This window comes from Oncorhynchus mykiss, chromosome 22 (assembly GCF_013265735.2).
Source record: "Oncorhynchus mykiss isolate Arlee chromosome 22, USDA_OmykA_1.1, whole genome shotgun sequence".
Classification (NCBI taxonomy): domain Eukaryota; kingdom Metazoa; phylum Chordata; class Actinopteri; order Salmoniformes; family Salmonidae; genus Oncorhynchus; species Oncorhynchus mykiss.
The window spans coordinates 5,805,152-5,827,552 of record NC_048586.1 but is presented as its reverse complement, the minus strand read 5'-3'; the positions used below and the strand labels follow the sequence as shown (position 1 = coordinate 5,827,552).

Here is a 22,401-nt window from a genome sequence, read left to right as displayed (position 1 = left end):
CCACCCCGTGTCTCTTATTGTATAAGAATTTGTGTCTCCCATCGTATCTTTATAACATGGACCATAAAGTAATGACTGTAATACAGCCAGGTCCATAAGTGGAATGTGACACAATTTGCATCACCTTGGCTCTGTACGCCACCACAATGGATTTGAAAGGAAACAATCAAGATGTGTTTTAAGTGTGGATTTCCATCTATAATTTAAGGTTTTTAAAAAAATGATTGTATTAACCATGTAGGAATTACAACCATTTTATACATAAGCCCCCCCCAGACAACTGACACAATCATAAATTAAATTGTGTGTTTTAATACTTCTTTGCAAATATTTGCAGTCAATGACTGTCTGAAGTCTGGAACCCATAGACATCACCAGATGCTGGATTTCTTCCCTAGTTTTTTTTTTTTTTTTTCACCTTTATTTAACCAGGTAGGCTAGTTGAGAACAAGTTCTCATTTGCAACTGCGACCTGGCCAAGATAAGGCATAGCAGTGTGAACAGACAACACAGAGTTACACATGGAGTAAACAATTAACAAGTCAATAACACAGTAGAAAAAAGGGGAGTCTATATATACATTGTGTGCAAAAGGCATGAGAAGGTAGGCAAATAATTACAATTATGCAGATTAACACTGGAGTGATAAATGATCAGATGGTTATGTAAAGGTAGAGATAGAGATATTGGTGTGCAAAAGAGCAGAAAAATAAATAAATAAAAACAGTATGGGGATGAGGTAGGTGAAAATGGGTGGGCTATTTACCAATAGACTATGTACAGCTGCAGCGATCGGTTAGCTGCTCAGATAGCAGATGTTTGAAGTTGGTGAGGGAGATAAAAGTCTCCAACTTCAGCGATTTTTGCAATTCGTTCCAATCACAGGCAGCAGAGAACTGGAACGAAAGGCGGCCAAATGAGGTGTTGGCTTTAGGGATGATCAGTGAGATACACCTGCTGGAGCGCGTGCTACGGATGGGTGTTGCCATCGTAACCAGTGAACTGAGATAAGGCGGAGCTTTACCTAGCATGGACTTGTAGATGACCTGGAGCCAGTGGGTCTGGCGACGAATATGTAGCGAGGGCCAGCCGACTAGAGCATACAAGTCGCAGTGGTGGGTGGTATAAGGTGCTTTAGTGACAAAACGGATGGCACTGTGATAAACTGCATCCAGTTTGCTGAGTAGAGTGTTGGAAGCAATTTTGTAGATGACATCGCCGAAGTCGAGGATCGGTAGGATAGTCAGTTTTACTAGGGTAAGTTTGGCGGCGTGAGTGAAGGAGGCTTTGTTGCGGAATAGAAAGCCGACTCTTGATTTGATTTTCGATTGGAGATGTTTGATATGGGTCTGGAAGGAGAGTTTAGAGTCTAGCCAGACACCTAGGTACTTATAGATGTCCACATATTCAAGGTCGGAACCATCCAGGGTGGTGATGCTGGTCAGGCGTGCGGGTGCAGGCAGCGAACGGTTGAAAAGCATGCATTTGGTTTTACTAGCGTTTAAGAGCAGTTGGAGGCCACGGAAGGAGTGCTGTATGGCATTGAAGCTCGTTTGGAGGTTAGATAGCACAGTGTCCAAGGACGGGCCGGAAGTATATAGAATGGTGTCGTCTGCGTAGAGGTGGATCAGGGAATCGCCCGCAGCATGAGAAACATCATTGATATATACAGAGAAAAGAGTCGGCCCGAGAATTGAACCCTGTGGCACCCCCATAGAGACTGCCAGAGGACCGGACAGCATGCCCTCCGATTTGACACACTGAACTCTGTCTGCAAAGTAATTGGTGAACCAGGCAAGGCAGTCATCCGAAAAACCGAGGCTACTGAGTCTGCCGATAAGAATACGGTGATTGACAGAGTCGAAAGCCTTGGCAAGGTCTATGAAGACGGCTGCACAGTACTGTCTTTTATCGATGGCGGTTATGATATCGTTTAGTACCTTGAGCGTGGCTGAGGTACACCCGTGACCGGCTCGGAAACCAGATTGCACAGCGGAGAAGGTACGGTGGGATTCAAGATGGTCAGTGATCTGTTTGTTGACTTGGCTTTCGAAGACCTTAGATAGGCAGGGCAGGATGGATATTGGTCTGTAACAGTTTGGGTCCAGGGTGTCGCCCCCTTTGAAGAGGGGGATGACTGCGGCAGCTTTCCAATCCTTGGGGATCTCAGACGATATGAAAGAGAGGTTGAACAGGCTGGTAATAGGGGTTGCGACAATGGCGGCGGATAGTTTCAGGAATAGAGGGTCCAGATTGTCAAGCCCAGCTGATTTGTACGGGTCCAGGTTTTGCAGCTCTTTCAGAACATCTGCTATCTGGATTTGGGTAAAGGAGAACCTGGAGAGGCTTGGGCGAGTAGCTGCGGGGGGGGGGGGGGGGGGAGCTGTTGGACGAGGTTGGAGTAGCCAGGCGGAAGGCATGGCCAGCCGTTGAGAAATGCTTGTTGAAGTTTTCGATAATCATGGATTTATCGGTGGTGACCGTGTTACCTAGCCTCAGTGCAGTGGGCAGCTGGGAGGAGGTGCTCTTGTTCTCCATGGACTTCACAGTGTCCCAGGACTTTTTGGAGTTGGAGCTACAGGATGCAAACTTCTGCCTGAAGAAGTTGGCTTTAGCTTTCCTGACTGACTGTGTGTATTGGTTCCTGACTTCCCTGAACAGTTGCATATTGCATAGTGATGCTCTGCCAGGCCTTTACTGCAGCTGTCTTCAGTTTCTGCTTGTTCTTGGGGTATTTAGCCTTCAACAAGTAAAATGCATGCTCAATTGGATTCAGTTCAGGTGACTGACTTGGCCATTGCAGAACATTCCACTTCTTTGCCTTAAAAAAGTATTGGGTTGCTTTCGCAGTATGCTTCGGGTCATTGTCCATCTGCACTGTGAAGCACCGTCCAATGAGTTTTGAAGCATTTGACTGAATCTGAGCAGATACTATGGCCCTCAACACTTCAGAATTCATCCTGATGTTTTTGTCAGCAGTCACATCATCAATAAATACAAGGGAACCAGTTCCATTGGCAGCCATACATGCCCACGCCATAACACTACCTCCACCATGTTTCACAGATGAGCAGTTCCTTCCCTTCTCCATACTCTTCTCTTTCCATAATCCTGGTACAAGTTGATCTTTGTCTCATTTGTCCATAGGATGTTGTTCCAGAACTCTACAGGCTTTCTAAGATGTTCTTTTGCAAACTCTAATCTGGTCTTCCTGTTTTTGAGGCTTACCAATGGTTTAAATCTTGTGGTAAACCCTCTGTATTTACTCTGGTGAATTATTCTCTTGATTGTTGACTTTGACACAGAGACACCTACCGCCTGGAGGGTGTTCTTGATCTGGCCAACTGTAGTGGAGGAGTTTTTCTTCACCAGGGAAAGAGTTCTTCTGTCGTCCACTACAGTTGTTTTCCGTGGCCTTCCAGGCTTTTTGGTGCTCCTGAGCTCATCAGTGCATTCTTTCTTTTTAGGAATGTACCAAGAAGTTGATTTGGCCACACCTAATATTTTTACAATCTCTCTGATGGGTTTATTTGGATTTTTCAGCCTAATGATGGCTTGCTTCACTTGCAGTGACAGCTATTTGGACTTCTTCATATTGGGGGTTAACAGCAACCAATTCCAAATGCAAATGCAACACTCTAGACCGATTCCAAATCTGCTTACTTGTAAATTAACTAATGAGGGAATAACACATACCTGGTCATGGAACAGCTGAGCAGCCAATTGTACAATTACTTTTGGTACCTTAAAAAGAGGGGGGGTTCAGTTATAAAAAAGTTCTGTAATTCCTACACTGTTCATCTGATTTGGATGTAAATACCCTCAAATTAAAGCTGAAAGTATGCACTTCCAGCTCATATTCATTATTTAATTTCAACTCCAATATCCTGTGGTAGAGAGCTAAAACAATAACTTGGTCATTGTCCAAATATTTATGGACCTGACTGTACCTATGCTTGGTATACCTGCAGATCCGCTCTTGCATGAGACAGTTGCTGGAGGGTGTGGACTACCTTCACCATCAAAATATCATCCATCTGGATATCAAGGTAAACACGTCTTCACTGAAAAGAGAGATTTAAAGATATGTCACGAGAGGGATTCTGGTTAGTACTGTGTTTTTTTTGTTTTGCAGGTGTCCGTTTAAACAAGGAATATATACCCCTGAATACAGTAATTTGTCAAAATGATGATCTTTATTCTGAACTCTGACCTCATCTTTTGGGTTTCCCCCTAGCCTGATAACATCCTCATGGCAGACCACCATGGTGATCAAATCCGCATCTGTGATTTCGGAAACGCCATAGAGCTCACACCCGACGAGGCTCAGTACTGCAAATACGGCACACCAGAATTTGTTGCCCCAGAAATTGTCAACCAAACTCCTGTGTCCAAGGCAACTGACATCTGGTAAAAACGCTGAAGGTCATGAAAGTGCTAAAATCTTGATACATATCACAAATGGATCCTCTGTAATTCTCTGCTTTTTCTTCCAGGCCGATTGGAGTCATTACATATTTGTGGTAGGTACATGTTAAATGTGTCTTAAATTTGGTGTGATCCCATAAGATTATTAATTACAATTTAAAACCTCTTGTGACTAGGGGGAACTATTTTCATTTTTGGAAAAATAACGTTCCCAAAATAAACTGGATATTTTGTCAGGACAAGATGCTAGAATATGCATATAGTTGACAGCTTAGGATAGAAAACACTCTAAAGTTTCCAAAACTGTAAAAATATTGTCTGTGAGTATAACAGAACTGATATTGCAGCAAAAAGCCTGAGAAAAATCCAATCTGGAAGTGCCTTATGTTTTGAAAGCTCTGCGTTCCAATGCGTCCCTATTGAGCAGTGAATGGGCTATCAACCAGATTACTTTTTCTACGTATTCCCCAAGGTGTCTACAGTATTGTGATGTAGTTTTATGCCTTTATGTTGAAGAATACCCGTAAGCGGCTACATTGTGTAAGTGGTCACCTGATGGCTCTCAGAGTGATTCTCGCGTAAATAATATTTTGGGAAAAAAGGAACATTGGCTATCAAACTGGGAGTCTTGTGAGTGAAAACATCCGAAGCTCATCAAAGGAAAACTATTTAATTTGATTGCTTTTCTGATTTTCGTGACCAAGTTACCTGCTGCTAGCTGGACATAATGCTATGCTAGGCTATCGATAAACCTACACAAATGCTTGTCTTGCTTTGGCTGTAAAGCATATTTGGAAAATCTGAGATGACAGGGTGATTAACAAAAGGCTAAGCTGTGTCTCAATATATTTCACTTGTGCTTTTCATTAATATGAATATTTTCTAGTAATATTTATGTCCGTTGCGTTATGCTAATTCGTGTCAGTCGATGATTACACTCACGGATCCGGGATGGGGTGTCACTAGAGGTTATTAAGTATGGATTTATGCATATGCACACTTTACAAGCCAATGGATAAATTAACACCACATATGTAGCTGTTGATTCCTATTTGTATTGCTATGAGAGAGACCCTATCAGACATGCCTTCGACCTGCAGTAATATTGGAACGTGGCTCTAGAAATCAGTGAACAATTAGTGAGAGGAAGAGATGTTCACAGGTGTTTCTGCATTTCAGCCTGACTGGAGTGTCTCCGTTTGCTGGAGAGAATGACCACAGATCCTTGCTCAACATCAGGAACTTCAATGTGGCCTTTGAGGAGAGTATGTTCACTGACCTGTGCCGAGAAGCCAAGGGATTCATCATCAAACTGCTGGTGGCAGACAGACTGTGAGTGGCAACTATAGATTTTAACATGTTCAGGCCAAAACTTGAGATGTCCATGTGCTAGTTCAAATTTCAGGTAAATCATGCGTTTGATTGAATACATGTTCAAGACAATTTAAGTTGCAGTTGTCAAGATAGGATGTGTCTCTTCTAGATTCACGTTTCTTTAGTTCTTATACATTTGTGGGCTTCTTCACCCTCACTAGAAATCAAATGTAAAATGGAATCATGCCATCCCTTTAGGAGGCCTGATACAGAAGAGGGTCTCCGTCATCCATGGTTCAAGGTGAGACATGTAAGACTCATATGTGACGCACAACACACAATTGCTTCAGGGATCTGTTCTGACTAGAGATGCATCATCATATATACTATATATATACAAACGTATGTGGACATCCCTTCAAATTAATGTCTATTTCAGCCACACCCGTTGCTGACAGGTGTATAAAATTGAGCACACAGCATTGCAATCTCCATAGACAAACATTGGTAGTAGAATAGCCTTACTGAAGAGCTCAGTGACTTTCAACGTGGCACCGTCATAGGATGTCAACTTTCTAACAAGTTAGATCGTAACATTTCTGCCCTGCTAGAGCTGTCCCGGTCAACTGTAAGTGCTGTTATTGTGGAAGTGGAAACGTCTAGGAGCAACAACGGCTCAGCCGCGAAGTGGTAGGCCCTACAAGCTCACAGAATGGGGCCGCAGAACGGCTGTCTTTCCTCAGTTTCAACACACACTACCGAGTTCCAAACAGCCTCTGGAAGCAATGTTAGCACAATAACTGTTTGTCAGGATCTTCATGAAATGGGTTTTCAATGGCAAAGCAGCTTCACACAAGTCTAAGATTACCATGCGCAATGCCAAGTGTCTGCTGAAGTGGTGTAAAGCTCACCACCATTGGACTCTGGAGCAGTTGAAACGTTCTCTGCGTTCTCTGGAGTGACGAATCACGCTTCACCATCTGGCAGTCCGACGGATGAATCTGGGTTTGGCAGATGTCAGGAGAACGCTACCTGCCCCGAATGTATAGTGCCAACTGTAAAGTTTGGCGGAGGAGGAATAATGGTCCGGGGCTATTTTTCATGTTTCGGACTAGGCCCCTTTAGTTCCAGTAAAGGGAAAACTTAATGCTACAGCATACACTAACATTCTAGATGATTATGTGCTTCCAACTTTGCGGCAACAGTTTAGGTAATGCCCTTTCCTGTTTCAGCATGACAATGCCCCCCATGCACAAAGCGATGTCCAAGCAGAAATGGTATTTCAAGATCGGTGTGGAAGAACTTCACTGGCCTGCACAGAGCCCTGACCTCAACCCCATCAAACACTTTTAGGATGAATTGGAACGCCGACTGTGAGCCAGGCCTAATCTCCTAATATCAGTGCCAGACCTCACTAATGCTTTTGTGGCCGAATGGAAGCAAGTCCCCACAGCAATGTTCCAACATCTAGTGGACAGCCTTCCTAGAGGAGTGGAGGCTGTTTTAGCAGCAAAGGGGTGACCAACTCCATATTAATGCCCATGATTTTGGAATGAGTTGTTCGACGATCAGGTGTCCACATACTTTTGGTCATGTAGTGTAATTTGGTAAGATATTGAGCAATTTCAAAATTACACATGTTAATCTATTTTTTTCATACAGACCCTTACCAAGGGGAAGGCAATAAGCACAGAGACCCTCAAGAAGTTTGTGGCGCGCCAAAAGTGGCAGGTTTGTCATCAAAGCTTTTTTTTATTGAGTTGTATCTCCTTCCACCTTATATTTGGTTATGTCTGTCTTTTGCAGCGGTCCCTTATCAGCTACAAATCCAAAATGGTCATGAGGCCAATCACTGAGTTGCTGAATGACTCATCCAGCCACATCTCCATCGCTGTTCCCAGACACCTCAATGAGGGCTCACCCCCACCATCATCGTCCTCTGACTCCGACGAAGATATTGACAGGCTGCCCTTCATTCCAATGCCACTCAGTATGGAGTTCTCCGGATCAAGAATGTCTCTAAACGAGATCCAGGAAGGCACAAGCCGGTCAAACGGCACTATTGAAAGTTCAGGGTCAGCAGTCACCCATGGCCAAGAGGCGATGGAGTGTGAATCCATGGGGAAAGAGAAAGAGGCTGAATATTCCACAGGTAGGGGGCGCGCCAGGAAGAGGTTGACGCAAGAAAATGACAAGGGGTCCTCGGATGAGGAGTTAGCAGAGTTGGCGCAAGTATCCGAGAATGCTAGAAGGCCCTTGTGCAGAGGCTCGAGCTTGGAGTTGGACAAGCAAGAGGGTGGACCCAGAAGGGGGCAGCTACATAGAGGGGGCTCTGCTGACAGTGCGCTGCTACTCCACATCGTTCCAGAAGATAGAGCAGACGACAAAATCACTGAAAAAGGCGGCCAAGTCCTCAGAAAGGCGGTATCCATGGAGTTCCCTAGGAGGAGCATGAGTCCAGGTCCTCTGAGTCAAGAGGACTATGCTCACAAACTGGAGCTGATGAGGCAGAGGTTGCTCCGAGGTGGCTCTGTGGACAAGAAAATGAGCGGCCTGCGAGGACCCCTGCTGGAGACACTGGGTATGGATGATGGAAAGTGGCGGTCGTCGTTGCTGGAGTGCTACTCGCGCACTACCCGCTTATGGGTTCCTCCATTAACCAAGGCAGTCTCCAGCGACGAGCCCAGAGTGGACGTGCTCAAACCCAAATTCCTTCGCAAGAGCGCCTCCTTCAGTCAAGGAGATGATGCAGAGCCCGTTCCCCTGCACCGACGCACCGGGGTACCACTGGAAATCCCGCTGGCTCAGATAGAGGAGCGAAGGCTAAAGGAGGCCATATCCATGTCTGCTCTCACTGAGCCATTCAATAATGACTCCTGTCCCGTGACTCTCATGGAACCTACCCCTAAACTTCCCACACCAAGCTCAGTGCCTAGGGAACATGAGACGAAAACTAAGATGGAGGAAGAGGACTCATCAATAGACAAGGAGATTAAGACTGAGATGTCCATTCATGAAAAAACGATGATGGAACCAGAGTACACGGCCCCGAGGGAGCCTATCCCTCCTTGGAGGGAGTATAGCCCTCCTGTGAGGGTTCTTAAATTAGAGGAACAAATGAAGAAAGATAAAGAAGAGATTGAGGAAAATGAGACTGTTCCTGTTGTTGAAGAAAAAGCTAGGGAAGTTGAAGAAGTACACAAAGAAGTACAAAAAGAAGTAAAAAAAGTAGAAAGGGAACTGAAGGCACAAGTTAAATCTTCTAAGATGGTCATTACTACAAGTTCTCATAGGGTCACGCCAGCACCAGCATCTTCAAGGGCACCAGCAAATGTTATGACTCCCTCTCCACCTGCCCTAACTGTGCTCCCAGATGGTAGGACCTCTGCGTACACTAGTATAATGCAGACCATCATGGTCCCCTTGCTTCAGCCCCTAGTTAGCCCTCTGTTAGCAGACTCCACCCCTGTGGTTGTTCCAGTCCCTGTGCAAGCCCCATTTCTAGCACCAACATTTATAAACACACCTACATCTGTCCCGGGCCCAACAAAGCCAGTCACTCTGCTATCCACACCAAGGGAACAGCCTGCAGTCTATTCAAGGGTGGCATCCCCCGAGCCCAAGGAACCGAGTCCACCCAAGGTTTCCCCATGCACTACACCCCAGTCTGAGCTCTCGCCAGTGGGACAAATCCTCTACGGCATTGCCTCTGAGGAAGTATTTGAGGCCCGCTTCAAAAAGCGTGAGTATTCTCTAACGCAAGGCCTGCAGCTTCTCAACTGGTCAAAGCCTGAGAATAAACCAGTAGCCTCTTTGGACTCTGCCAAGTCAGGCGAAGATGTATACTGCCCTGGGCCCATTGGAGCACCGTTTGTGTTTGTCCCCAGGAGACTGGAGGAGAAATCCAAGTCGGTGCAGGATCTCTGCGAGACCCAGAAGGACGAAGGCTTTATGAGAAGGATTTCCATGCATCTCAAGAGGACTCCTTCAACCGAAAGCAAGGAAGAAAAGCCCAAGGAGGAAGAACCAGTGACTCCCAGGCGCCGGCTCTCCTGGGCTCTCCGCAGCCGAAGAGGATCCCATTCCCAGGAGAGGAAGGAGGTGGAGACGATGAGGATGGATGGGGGAATAGAAGCCGAGGCGGAGCAGGAGGACAAGGAGCCGGAAAAGCCCAACGAGTCACCGGTTATGGCCATGCGTAGGAAGATCGAATCGACGGTGTCCAGGATATCCAGGAGGATCCGCAGCGCCTCGGAGGAGCGAAGGATAGCGTCCGAGGAAAGGGAATCCAACAAGCCAGAGAGCAAGAAGACACCCCTGTTATCCATTCTGCACAGGTCGACTTCTGAGGGACGTAGCCTAAAGAGTATGGCTGGATCCGGTATCCCTCAAAACCAGCTGGCTTCTCAGTCAGGCACCGGAACCTCCTCAGAGTCCATGGAATCTATGTTCAGCATCAAGTCGGAGAGAGCATCCAAGGGTACGAGACTTCTTTGCCTTGAAAATGTTCAATCAAATATAGAAATAACATTCATTTTGAATTAACATGTTCCCCCTGCACCTGAAAAGGTCATATGTGTTAATTTCAAGATGATTACTTAGCAGAATTAGGCTAAATGTAATTTTAACAATGAAAAGGTGCATTTTCACCGCACAGACACAATGTCACTATTATGTGGTGCTTGAATCCAATTTTAAGGATGCAGGTTCATTTGAGAACTGGTAAATGTAAGAGACTCAAAACACATTTTTTTTTATAATTATGCAAACCTTCCCACATCCTTCCTCAAGCAAACCTTTGTTCTTACATACTGAGATGACATACAAGAAAACAAAAAACAAACTTCCAATAGAGGCTTCACTTTGTGTGCTAACCTCACCTTTTTTCTTCGTTACTATTTCTGTTGATTTCAGTTTGAGTTATATTTGTTCCCTCCAGCAGGGGCAGAGGTAGGAAGGAGGTCCCGATGGGACCATTGGGGCCTAACCAGTGCTAGCAAGAATGGCAAGATGGTATCGGAGTCTCACATCCCCACGGCTATTGCCAGAGAGAATGACACCCTAAGCTCCCGCTTGTACACCAGACTGGCATCTGGTAATCCTTAAAGCCCTTAATTTCTTGAAATTATTCCCAATGAAAATATTTAATATTGGTTTCCTTACCCTGTAAGCAGTCAGCAGTCAGTGGACAAGGAGAAACAGCAATCCATGATGATGCCTTTGTTTTGTTTACCTGGCTGCTGTCGCTAAATGCTAACTTTAGCAATTGTGTCCAAAAAACAATACCTGTCAATGTCCCCCAAATTAGCATATGTTAAATATCAAACCAAAATCATCCCTAAGTGTCTGAAATTGATTATGCAGTGCAATTCATTTGATTTGAACTTTCCTGATTTCTGCAGTATTGCATTGGCCCAAGCAAGCAACAACACCACTGAACTCCTCCCCCTGAGTATGAGTACTGCCTGTTGTCAACGTGTCAGTGTAGTTAATTAGCTAGGTTAATATAAGCTCACCTGGCTAGTTGTAGCAACATCCCTTCTAGAAATTGAATTTGGAGGCGTGGAGAATAACTGCTACAATACCAGATTAGCTAATGGTAAATCAGTCACAGTTAGATAATCAAGCTAGCTATTGAAGTGCATTTGTTCAAGATTGTATATACAGTGCCTTCGGAAGGTTTTCAGACCCCTTGACTTTTCCCACATTTTGTTACATTACAGCCTTATACTAATTTCCTCAGCAAAGTGAAAACAGGTTTTCTTAAATTTTTGCAAATGTATAAAAAACAAAAAACAGAAATACCTTATTTACTTAAGTATTCAGACCCTTTGCAATGAGACTCGAAATTGAGCTAAGGTGCATTTTGTTTCCGTTGATCATCCTTGAGATGTTTCCACAACTTGATTGGAGTCCACCTGTGTTAAGTTCAATTGATTGGACATGATTTGGAAAGGCACACATCTGACTAAGGTCCCACAGTTGACAGTGCTTGTCAAGCAAAAACCAAGGCATGAGGTTGAAGAAATTGTCTGTAGAGCTCCAAGACATGATTGTGTCAAGGCACAGATCTGGGGAAGGGTACTAAAAAATGTCTGCAGCATTGAAGGTCCCCAAGAAAACAGTGGCCTCCATCATTCTTAAATGGAAGATGTTTGGAACCACAAAGACTCTTCCTAGAGCTAGATTCCAGACGGAAGCCACTCCTCAGTGAAAGGCACATGACAGCCTGCTTGGAGATTGCCAAAATGAACCTAAACACTTTAGGTGATGAAAACTTGCTCCAGAGTGCTCAGGACCTCAGACGGGGGCGAATATTCACCTTCCAACAGCTAAGACAATACAGGAGCGGCTTCGGAACAAGTCTCTGAATGTCCTTGAGTGACCCAGCCAGAGCCCGGACTTGAACCCGATCGAACATCTCTGGAGAGATCTGAAAATAGCTGTGCAGCGATGCTCCCCATCCAACCTGACAGAGCTTGAGAGGATCTGCAGAGAAGAATTGGAGAAACTCCCCAAATACAGGTGTGCCAAGCTTTTAGTGTCATACCCAAGAAGTCTCAAGGCTGTAATCACTGTCAAAGGTGGTTTAATTAATTAGGGATAGGTGTCCAGCTAGCGGGACACCAGTCAACTACATCCGGTGAAATTGGATGTGCAATTCATATTGGGTGAGCAATTCATATAAATAATCGTAATATTAAACATTCATGAACATACAAGTATCTTATATAATTTAAAATCTTAATCCTTATGTAAATGTGATATTTCCATGTATTTTTATTTTATATAAATTAGAAGAAAAAAAAATGTTTTTGCTTGATCATTATGGGGTATTGTGTGTAGATTGATGAGAGGAAAATGATGTGGACAAAGTCAAGGGGTCTGAATACTTTCCAAAGGCACTGCACAGTAGCTTGTTAATGTAAATTTGCTTATCAATCTGAACAGCATGTTGATACACACAGCTGTTGAAAGAGACTAGCTAGCAATCTCTGAAATACTTATCAAGCAAAATATATATTTTTTTGTAGGTCATTGTTAGTTATGGGACTGTGCCCTTTCTGTGGTGAGATATCAGCCTCTCAAAACATCCCTTAATCTCAATCACACAAAGTGCCCACCAGAAAGGGGCAGAGAAATCCCTCGCCAACAAATCCAGCTGTTCTGAAGACACGGGGATATTGAATTGCATTGGTTGGTTTGTACAAACATGCTTAGTTAGCATTTGATGACAGCAGGCAGGTAAACAAAAGACTGCTTAAAATGGATTGAAATGATGCATATTTTTCTTCATTGTTAATCACATTCCCAATTTGTCTCTCCTCCAGACTTCCCTCCCGTGTTCCACATCAAGTTGAGGGACTACACCCTGCTGGAGGGAGATCCCATCACCCTTAGCTGTCTCCCAGCTGGCAGCTCCCATCCACACATCTCCTGGATGAAAGGTAAAAGCTTATTATAAGAGCTAAATATAAAATCCATCCCTAGCCTCCACTCTTTGTGTAACAAATCTTACAATATATTATAACTGCATCATAATGCATTACACCTGTTGGCTTTAAGGCTACCCTGGGGGCGGCAGGTAACCGGAAGGTTGCAAGTTCAAACCCTGAGCTGACAAGGTACAAATCTGTCTTTCAGCCCCTGAACAGGCAGTTAACCCACTGTTCCTAGGCCGTCATTGAAAATAAGAATTGTTTCTTATTAACTGACTTGCCTAGTTAAATAAAGGTTAAAAAAAAGTAAAGTGTTCCTTTTTCTTCCTCCTCAGATAAGAAGCCTCTGCAGATTGACGCCAGAATGAACATTATCTCCCGTCCTGATGGCAGGCAGCTGCTGATGATCATGACAACCACCAAGAAGGATGCAGGGCTGTATGAGTGTGTGGCAACAAACCTTCTAGCTTCGGTCTCCAGTTCCTGTATCCTCTCCCTCGCTTGTGAGTTAGAGTCACACGCATCAGAGAGGGCAAGACAGAGAGAATCTCTCTCTCTGTGTGTGTGTGTGTGTGTGAGTGAGTGAGTGAGTGAGTGAGTGAGTGAGTGAGTGAGTGAGTGAGTGAGTGAGTGAGTGAGTGAGTGAGTGAGTGAGAGAGAGGGGGGGGGGGTGGTGGAGAAAGACAAAAGGACAGAGAAAAATAATTTCATGGTTATTTCTTGGTTTTCTATGACAATGTTTCACTTTCTATTATTTAGGTGTGGATAGACCCCTTGACCAGCACAGCAACTAACCTAGTCTAGTTTAGCGAAAATTCATTTTGAATTCTGTTACTTCACAAAATGATACCAAATTAATTACCATCAACTTGATATGAATCTATCTTTAGACAAACTCTCTCGCAACTGGAAATCTTCTTTACCTGAGGCATTATATTAGGCATAACGCATTTATTGATTTGGATTGAATAGGATTGAGTTGCAATGATGATAATACCTTTTTGCCCTCATAGGTTTACCCAATCGTCCTGGGACTCCTGAGGTTCCCCAGCGCTATAAGAACACTGCCCTGGTCCTCTGGAAGCCCTCAGACAGTATGCCCCCCTGCACCTACTCTCCGGAGAGAAAAGCAGAGGGTGAGTCATGGTGACCCAAACCACCCCCTCGCCCCTACCAACTCTCTCAGAGGGCCCTCCGTTGTCACGTGTTGCTGAAAAAACTGAGTGAGACTTTCAGAGAGTGGCGAGGAGATCAATAAACTCATCAACTTCAGGACACATTTGTGACTTGAATGATGCAATTTATGTTCCAGATTCAAATAATAAAACATAAATGAAATTCAAATGAACAAATTCCAATATACAATATATAAATGTACAATATAGAAACCTCTGTAACAGTTAACCATTTCATTTGGGAGGTGTTGTGTCAAGCTTTGAAATCCGATAAAAACAAATGCACATAAAATATAATTAGGCACGCCTCTCAATTCTTTTGTATGAAATTGCGCAAACTCCAAATATATTGCGGAGCATGTTGGGATACCCCTTCCCTCTGGAGACCGCAGCCTTGCTTGCTTGGCTAAAGTAGCTATCAATCTAATTAGCCCCTAGACCCTCAATCATTTTCACTGTCTCAGCTTTGGGACACTTCTGTAAATGGCGGAGGTACGCGTGGACTCGCAAATGTATAGCCGAAGGGTGGGGGAAGGGGGTGATTTGGGATTCAGCCACACTCACACACTACTTTGTTAGTATAATTTCAAAGCCATATTGTCCAAATGCAGTTGTAACATACGCCAAATGTATGTAGTCCAACGCACTACTTCTCTCTTGTGGTCGTTAGCAATATTGCAGTGCTGTTCTGTTCAATCACTGACAGACATCACAGTTGTATTACCCCAATGATTCATGCAACTTCTTTCCATGGCCTTGTTCTCTCACAATGATTGAAATGTGTCTTTCTTAATTATATATTAAAATGAACACATGAAAATATGTCTATGGTCTTTCTCCCCCAGCTGAGAGTAGCTGGCTCATCGTGGCCACAGGAGTGGCTGACTGCTACTACAATGTGGTTGACTTGCCAGGAGAGGGCGTCTTCAGGTTTAGAGTGGCGTGTGTGAACAAGGCAGGCCAAGGACCCTACAGTAACCTCTCAGAGATAGAGTGCCTAGACGCTTCAGGTATGTACTACTTTCTAGTGAATAACTATTAGTAATATGAATAGATAAAAATCACATTGTATGACAGAAATCACATTGAGTGTTTTCTGTCATACATTCCCTGTGGTTTAAATGTTTGCACACATGTACACTATGATGTGCTTGAGAAACCTGGAGATTGACAAACTCCTGTAAACTCTTATTCTCTCCATCAAATATGAAAGTGTCATAGAAAATTATTATTTTTTTATATCATTGTACGAGAGGGAAAAAAGTGACACTAAAAACGGTGTTATTCTGAATCAACAGTGCCAACAAAATGCAGTGGATCAGTCGTTGTGAAGACAGTCCCTGCAGCACCAGTGGTCAAAACGTCAACAATGACCGTCCCCTCCTTGAAGCCTGCGCCTAGTAAAGGGGTGCACCCCGCCCCATATTCTGCCCCATTCAGAGAGACCCCGTCTGCCTCCGCTTCCTCTTCTGCTGTACTACCGGCCAAGCCTATCGCTACTATCCCCGCCTCTAAACCTATTGATTCCAAACCCATAGTCCCTCAGACCCCAACCAGCGCTGCTTCCACCCCCATGATTATTAGTGAGGTCCCATCCTACCTGGCCATCCCTGAGATCCAAAGCCTGCTTCCGGCTCAGCACGCCCCAGCCCCGGCCAAAGCCAAGACCCTCCACATCAACGTCACGAAACCTACACCGTCTCAACCAGCAATCATAACCAAGCTCACTCCCCCTATCGTTCTCCCCAAACCCCAGAGTCCCGTCAATATCGTCTCGCCCATGATTAAGACCCCGCCCCCACTTGTGGCCCCTCTGCCCGCCGTCTGTAAACCCATTTTGTCTGTGCCCATGTATGCACCAATACTGGCTGCCACACCTCGCGCCACACCCGCCATCTCATCCCCAGTCATGCTAATTTCCAGCACGAGTCCAGTAGGGGAGGGTGGGGTTACACCCACACGTATGACGCCGTCAGGATGCAGAACGGCCTTGGGTGGACGACCTAGTGAGAGCACCCTGCGCCAGGGAGTGGCCCAGAAACCATACACCTTCATGGATGAGAAGGCCAGGTAAAGGAAGCATAGAAAATGAAATGTTTACAATGCTCCCACTGTGATGTGCTCAGGGATTAGGCTCCCACAGTGGTTTAATGAACTGTGTAACCTATGCAAGAAAGTAACCCAATCAAACAGCTGCATAGATTTTAGTTTTCTTTTCAATATTGTGCAATTTCAGGATTATAACATTGAATGGGGTTATGACTGTGAAGGAAACAGTGTAGACATCAACTTCTTTCATATTTTAGAGACGGTATTTCCCTCAAGACTGTCTTACCATAATATTATTGTTATTAATTATTGTATTTTTTATGCATCCCACTGAAAATGGACCTTTCTATAATTCAGTTAGAATTACTATTGAGTCAGGTGTAATGTTGATAAATTTAGAGAGACATCATATATTATAAGCCTTATTAAAAATACATTTTAAAGGTTTGTACACTCATAACAGCTTATAAAACACAATACCTGAAGGCTTTTAAAAAAGTGTCACCTCAAGATTGTTTTCTCTTTGTTTGTCTTAAAGGGGCCGCTTCGGCGTGATCCGAGAATGTAGAGAGAACGCCACAGGCAACCTGTTCATGGCTAAGATCGTGCCCTACGAGACAGACAACAAACAGACGGTGCTGCAGGAGTACAACATCCTCAAGTCCCTCCACCACGATAAGATCATGGCTCTGCACGAGGCCTACATCACGCCCCGCTATCTAGTGCTCATCTCAGAGTGCTGCAGTGGGAAAGAGCTCATCTACAGCCTTATCGACAGGTCAGACAGCACAAATCCTTAGGTGTACCAACTTATGGAAATAAATGGAATATTTCTGTTATATATTTTTGTACGTGATGATTGCTTTTGCTCTGTATAGTGTTCCTGGGTCAGAGTTGGGGTCAATTCCATCAAATTTTGTAATTGAAAAGCAATTTACCATCGAGGACCACTTTGGAAATTAGTGTTTCAATTAAGTGCTATCCTCTGAGAATGCAATGCACATCTTGTGGAATTATTTTTTACCCAAATGAATTCAATTCAAATCAAATTACAGGAATTTGGAATTTCAGTTAACTTCCTCAATTGACAGAATTGAAATTAAATTGACCCTTTCATCCTTTGTTGTCCCTCTTGTCCCCCCACCCCCCAGATTCCGCTACTCAGAGGATGACGTGGTGGGCTACATCATTCAGGTTCTGCAAGGTTTGGACTACCTGCACAACCGCCGCATCCTCCACTTAGACATCAAGCCGGAGAACATCATCATCACATACATGAACATGGTGAAGATCATAGACTTTGGAAGCGCCCAGAACTTTGACCCACTCTTCCTCAAGCAGTTCAGTCCTCCTGTTGGAACTCTGGAGTATATGTGTAAGTCGTGAGGATTGTCTAAATCGCGGCGTCTCAACCCATTCCTGAGGGTTGAAACTTCAGGGGCTGAATATTTTTATTTTAGCAACTTATCAATAAAACATGTATAATAGGAAATCCTTGTGTACTGTATAAGAATATTTATTGAAGGTGAAAACTTGTAAACTTGGGCAATATGAACATTTTCAAACATATTAAAATGTGTTCTGTGCAGCAAATTTTCTGTAGTCCACCGCTCTGTCTCTGTGGCACAATGCCGACACAGACAGTAAGAGTCAGCTTATACCATGTATAGATTCACAGAGCGATAAATAGATAATGATCTAATCATACTTGATCAATTAATCATATGTTAATACCAGGTATGTAAACACACCTTAATTGTGTCCCTTTATGTGTCCTCCTATAGCTGAATGCCCAGACGTTATCTCCCTAACCTTTCCCTAACCTTTTTTATTTTTCCTAACCTTTCCCTAAAGCTCCCGAGATGTTGAAGGGGGATGTGGTGGGCCCTCCGGCTGACATTTGGAGTGTGGGCGTGTTGACCTTCATCATGTGAGTACGAGCAAGGCTTTGGGCCAATGCCATTTGAACACATTTGAACTCAAGCCAATTCCCAGTTCATTCAAACCATACCATTCATGACTGTCAATAGTCTTTTTACAGTTCTGTAAGGGTGTTATTTAATTAATTAATTAACTTTCACTTAATTTCCTGAGTTGACTGAGCTGAAACGGAAATGACAATAAAGTGCGGCCATCTACACAGTGTTACAGCTGGACAACTTTATTTAAAGTGAATTTAAATATCTAAAAACACAAATTGTTACACATTAATCTTTGACTGTGTTAATTTGTGTATTGCAAGTGCTCTGTCAAACCAATTTAAACCCATTTCAATCGTTTTCAAGTTGCACAATCATTGACTGTTAATTTGTTTATTTTAAGTGCTCTGTCAAACCTATTCCAAACCCATTTCAAATGTTTTCAGGCTGAGCGGCAGGTTGCCTTTCATGGAGAATGATCCACAGGAGACTGAAGCCAGAATCTTGGCAGCTAAGTTTGATGTGGGAAAACTCTACCAGAACGTGTCTCAAAGTGCCTCTCTGTTTTTTAAAAAGGTCCTCTGTAGTTACCCTTGGTAAGCGATAATTGATACCAATTAAGTGCCGTTTTCTTTTGATGAATTGGTCAATTAATTATATTATGTACTGTCCGCACTAACATTGGCAAGTTCTTATTTGTCTTTGACATATCAATAAAGTAGGGGGACAACTACTTTCTCACCTCTGCATCTTACTCACCGGAAAAATTACAAATCATTGGATGTTGTTAACTTGATCTATACACATATTTTGCTGCCATTGATAGATAGTGCAAGATTGAGGAATTTAAGTCCTCACACCTACACCCGTTCAACATTGCTGCCAATGGCTGCCATAGCCTGTAATGAATGAATGAATGATAGAATTTGTATTTTTCTGTCGTATCGCATTTATTATCAGTCCCTTGTGGGATAGTTTGTGATTTTGAGTTAGCGCTGCTTGACCCTGGGAGTGACCTCTGTTTCAGGGCCCGTCCTTCCATCAAGGACTGCTACAACAACTCATGGCTCCAGGACGCCTACCTGATGCGGCTGCGGCGGCAAACCCTCACCTTTACCACCACTCGCCTCAAGGACTACCTGGACAAGCAGCAGAAGCTGCGGGCGGGTGTGGCCACCAAGCACAAGGTCCTCCTTCGGTCGTACCAAAGCTCATCCCAGTCCCCCACCAGCCCTATACCCCCATCTCCCATGACACCGGTCACACAGTGAGCACGGCTTCATGTGTCAAATGCATGAAGGCAGGAGCTGTTGCATGAAAGGAGGTGCCTAATCTATATGAGAAAGGTCCTAGGATCAAGCCCCGAACAACCCCCTTGGCCCCCTAACCTGGTGAGATGAGTTGTGATTTTAGCTTTTCAGACAAATGGACATAAAATCACAATATCCAGCAATGGTTCGAGATATTAACAACCTCTCTGCCTCCACCATAGAGTCCCTACAGAGAATGTTCTTGTAATGAGACAATAACAGAATAGTTATTTGTGTATTTCATGGTGTGATACATGTTTCTCAAGGGCTGGATGCCAGCTCAAAGTTCCAAACCTCTGCTCTCTCTTTTTAATACTCACAAGCTCGTAATTGTTTTATCTAAACCTCTTGTATCCAGGTATCTTGTATCTTCTCTTAACATCTAGTACATGTGTAATTTTATCTTTGAGCATTTTCGAGCTATGAATACAGTGCAGAAGATGTCCAAACTGATGCGTAAAGGTGCATAGCTTTCTGTAAGCATGAACGAGGCCACTGTACAATATACTGTAGGCTACAAACACGAAGGACTCTTAAGGCTACTTTCAGATTGACGCTTTATTCCTTTTAGAAAGCAATAGTATTTGCTTTACATGTGTGCTCCTTTGCACTTTTTATCGATTGCCACTTTTATCCATGCATTTTCCTAATTTCACCATTCGTTTCGCTATAGCTTATCATATTAGATGTTTCATTAGTGAATTATCACTGATCAATGATTTGGAGAAAACTAAACCACGATCGTTCTCCCAGCATGTCACATTCTTTTATTTGGTAATGTTTAGGCCTATACTAAAGGTTATTTACAATACAAGATTACAAATAATATAAAGACGCATGCAAACATCCATGCGTAAATATCACCTGTCCAGGCCTGTTTGGTTAAATGCGATGCACCATTCGGAGATGCAATTTGTAGTTACTCTGTAACTTAACATGTTTCTGTTTCTACTCTGTGCATTAGGGCCTGTCATTTGTATTTATACTGTGCATTAATTGTACACACATCCAGATACTTAGCTCGTTTGTGTGGTGGCTGTCAGGGATGGGAGATTCTCTGAATATTTATTACTACGGCTGTGGACAGATCGAGGTTATTGGGACAGTAGCCTATTATGTCTTATATCGCTGGGTAACAAACAAAGGTTGTAATGATGAGAGTATAAAACTATTGACTATAAACTTGTGCTGTTTTCTGTTGATTTAAACAGCTTGTGTCATAAGGGGAGGTCCAAGGCAGGTTGGATTAATTTGCATACAGGACGGGACCAGAGAACCTGGTCACAATATTGAATTGACGTTGTGGGCAGATGAGACACATTTTATTCCTATGTGTAGGCGTAACAAATCTCGATCAGATATTGATTGGGTCATCTTGATTGGATGACGACAACCACATGTTAATGCAATGTGTTACCACAGCTTTTTACTGTAAGAATGCATATGATTGCAAACTATTCATCAGTTATTCATAATGCAGGTCCTCACCTTTAAATTAGGATGATGCTTGGAGAAAGAATGTATTTTTGTTTTGGGTATATTGCCAAATGGTTACTTACTCAGAAAATAAATGTATGTAGGTGCATGTCACATCCACGCAGATTAGGAAAATGTTAATTTATGAAACTGTTAGGTTTCACCTTTTTTTTTTACATTTTGTTAATCGATTCTAAGTTTTGCTATCTTCGTTATCAAACATTGAAACAGTATATATAACAAAATATATTTATTGTGTAGATAGAGTACCAGTTAGAAGTTACTTTTTTGGTTACTACATGATTCCATACAATGCCTTGCAAAAGTATTCACCCCAATTTGCATTTTTCCTATTTTGTTGCATTACAACCTGTAATTTAAATGGATTTTTATTTGGATTTCATGTAATGGACATACACAAAAGAGTCCAAATTGGTGAAGTGAAATGAAAAATAATAACTTGTTAAAAACAATAATGTTTTTATTCAATGGAAACGTGGTGCGTGCTATCAATCCCCTAAATAAGATCTGGTGCAACCAATTACCTTCAGAAGTCACATTATGAGTTAAATAAAGTCCACCTGTATGCAATCTAAGTGTCACATGATCTCAGTATATATACACCTGTTTTGAAAGGCCCCAGAGTCTGCAACACCACTAAACAAGGGGCACCACCAAGCAAGCAACACTATGAAGACCAAGGAGCTCTTCAAACAGGTCAGGTACAACCTTGTGGAGAAGTACAGATCAGGGTTGGGTTATAAAAAAATATGAGAAACTTTGAACATCCCATGGAGCACCATTAAATCCATTATTTTAAGAATGGAAAGTATATGGCACCAGAACAAACCTGCCAAGAGAGGGCCACCCACCAAAACTCACGGACCAGGCAAGGAGGGCATTATTCAAAGAGCCAACAAAGAGACCAAAGATAACCCTGAAGGAGCTGCAAAGCTCCACTTTAAGCCGTACACTCCCCAGAGCTGGGCTTTACGGAAGAGTGGCCAGAAAAAAAATATCAAACATGTTCGGTGTTTGCCAAAAGGCGTGTGGGAGACTCCCCAAACATGTGGAGGAAGATACTGGTCAGATGAGACTAAAATTGAGCTTTTTGGCCATCAAGGTAAATGCTATGTCTGGTGTAAACCCAACACCTCTCATCACCCCGAGAACCTCATCCCCACAGTGAAGCATAGTGGTGGCAGCATCATGCTGTAGGGATGTTTTTCATTGGCAGGGACTAGGAAACTGGTCAGAATTGAAGGAATGATGGATGGAGCTAAATGCAAGG

General features: G+C 43.4%; 1 protein-coding gene across 1 annotated transcript in view; it reads left to right on the top strand.

Moving 5' to 3' along the window:
* Window positions 1-21,940, top strand: part of LOC110501283 (striated muscle preferentially expressed protein kinase) — a 94,774-nt gene extending 72,834 nt beyond the window's left edge. Inside the window, exons 21-38 of the mRNA XM_036959578.1 lie at window positions 3,972-4,049; window positions 4,238-4,410; window positions 4,497-4,523; window positions 5,608-5,760; window positions 6,001-6,043; window positions 7,405-7,473; window positions 7,549-10,222; window positions 10,682-10,837; window positions 13,074-13,190; window positions 13,517-13,684; window positions 14,195-14,327; window positions 15,212-15,366; window positions 15,655-16,426; window positions 16,944-17,183; window positions 17,557-17,780; window positions 18,260-18,335; window positions 18,771-18,920; window positions 19,352-21,940. Coding sequence (XP_036815473.1) covers window positions 3,972-4,049; window positions 4,238-4,410; window positions 4,497-4,523; window positions 5,608-5,760; window positions 6,001-6,043; window positions 7,405-7,473; window positions 7,549-10,222; window positions 10,682-10,837; window positions 13,074-13,190; window positions 13,517-13,684; window positions 14,195-14,327; window positions 15,212-15,366; window positions 15,655-16,426; window positions 16,944-17,183; window positions 17,557-17,780; window positions 18,260-18,335; window positions 18,771-18,920; window positions 19,352-19,595 — 5,652 coding nt within the window. The 3' untranslated portion in view covers window positions 19,596-21,940. The remainder of the gene's footprint in view (window positions 1-3,971; window positions 4,050-4,237; window positions 4,411-4,496; window positions 4,524-5,607; window positions 5,761-6,000; window positions 6,044-7,404; window positions 7,474-7,548; window positions 10,223-10,681; window positions 10,838-13,073; window positions 13,191-13,516; window positions 13,685-14,194; window positions 14,328-15,211; window positions 15,367-15,654; window positions 16,427-16,943; window positions 17,184-17,556; window positions 17,781-18,259; window positions 18,336-18,770; window positions 18,921-19,351) is intronic.
* Window positions 21,941-22,401: the final 461 nt, after the last annotated feature.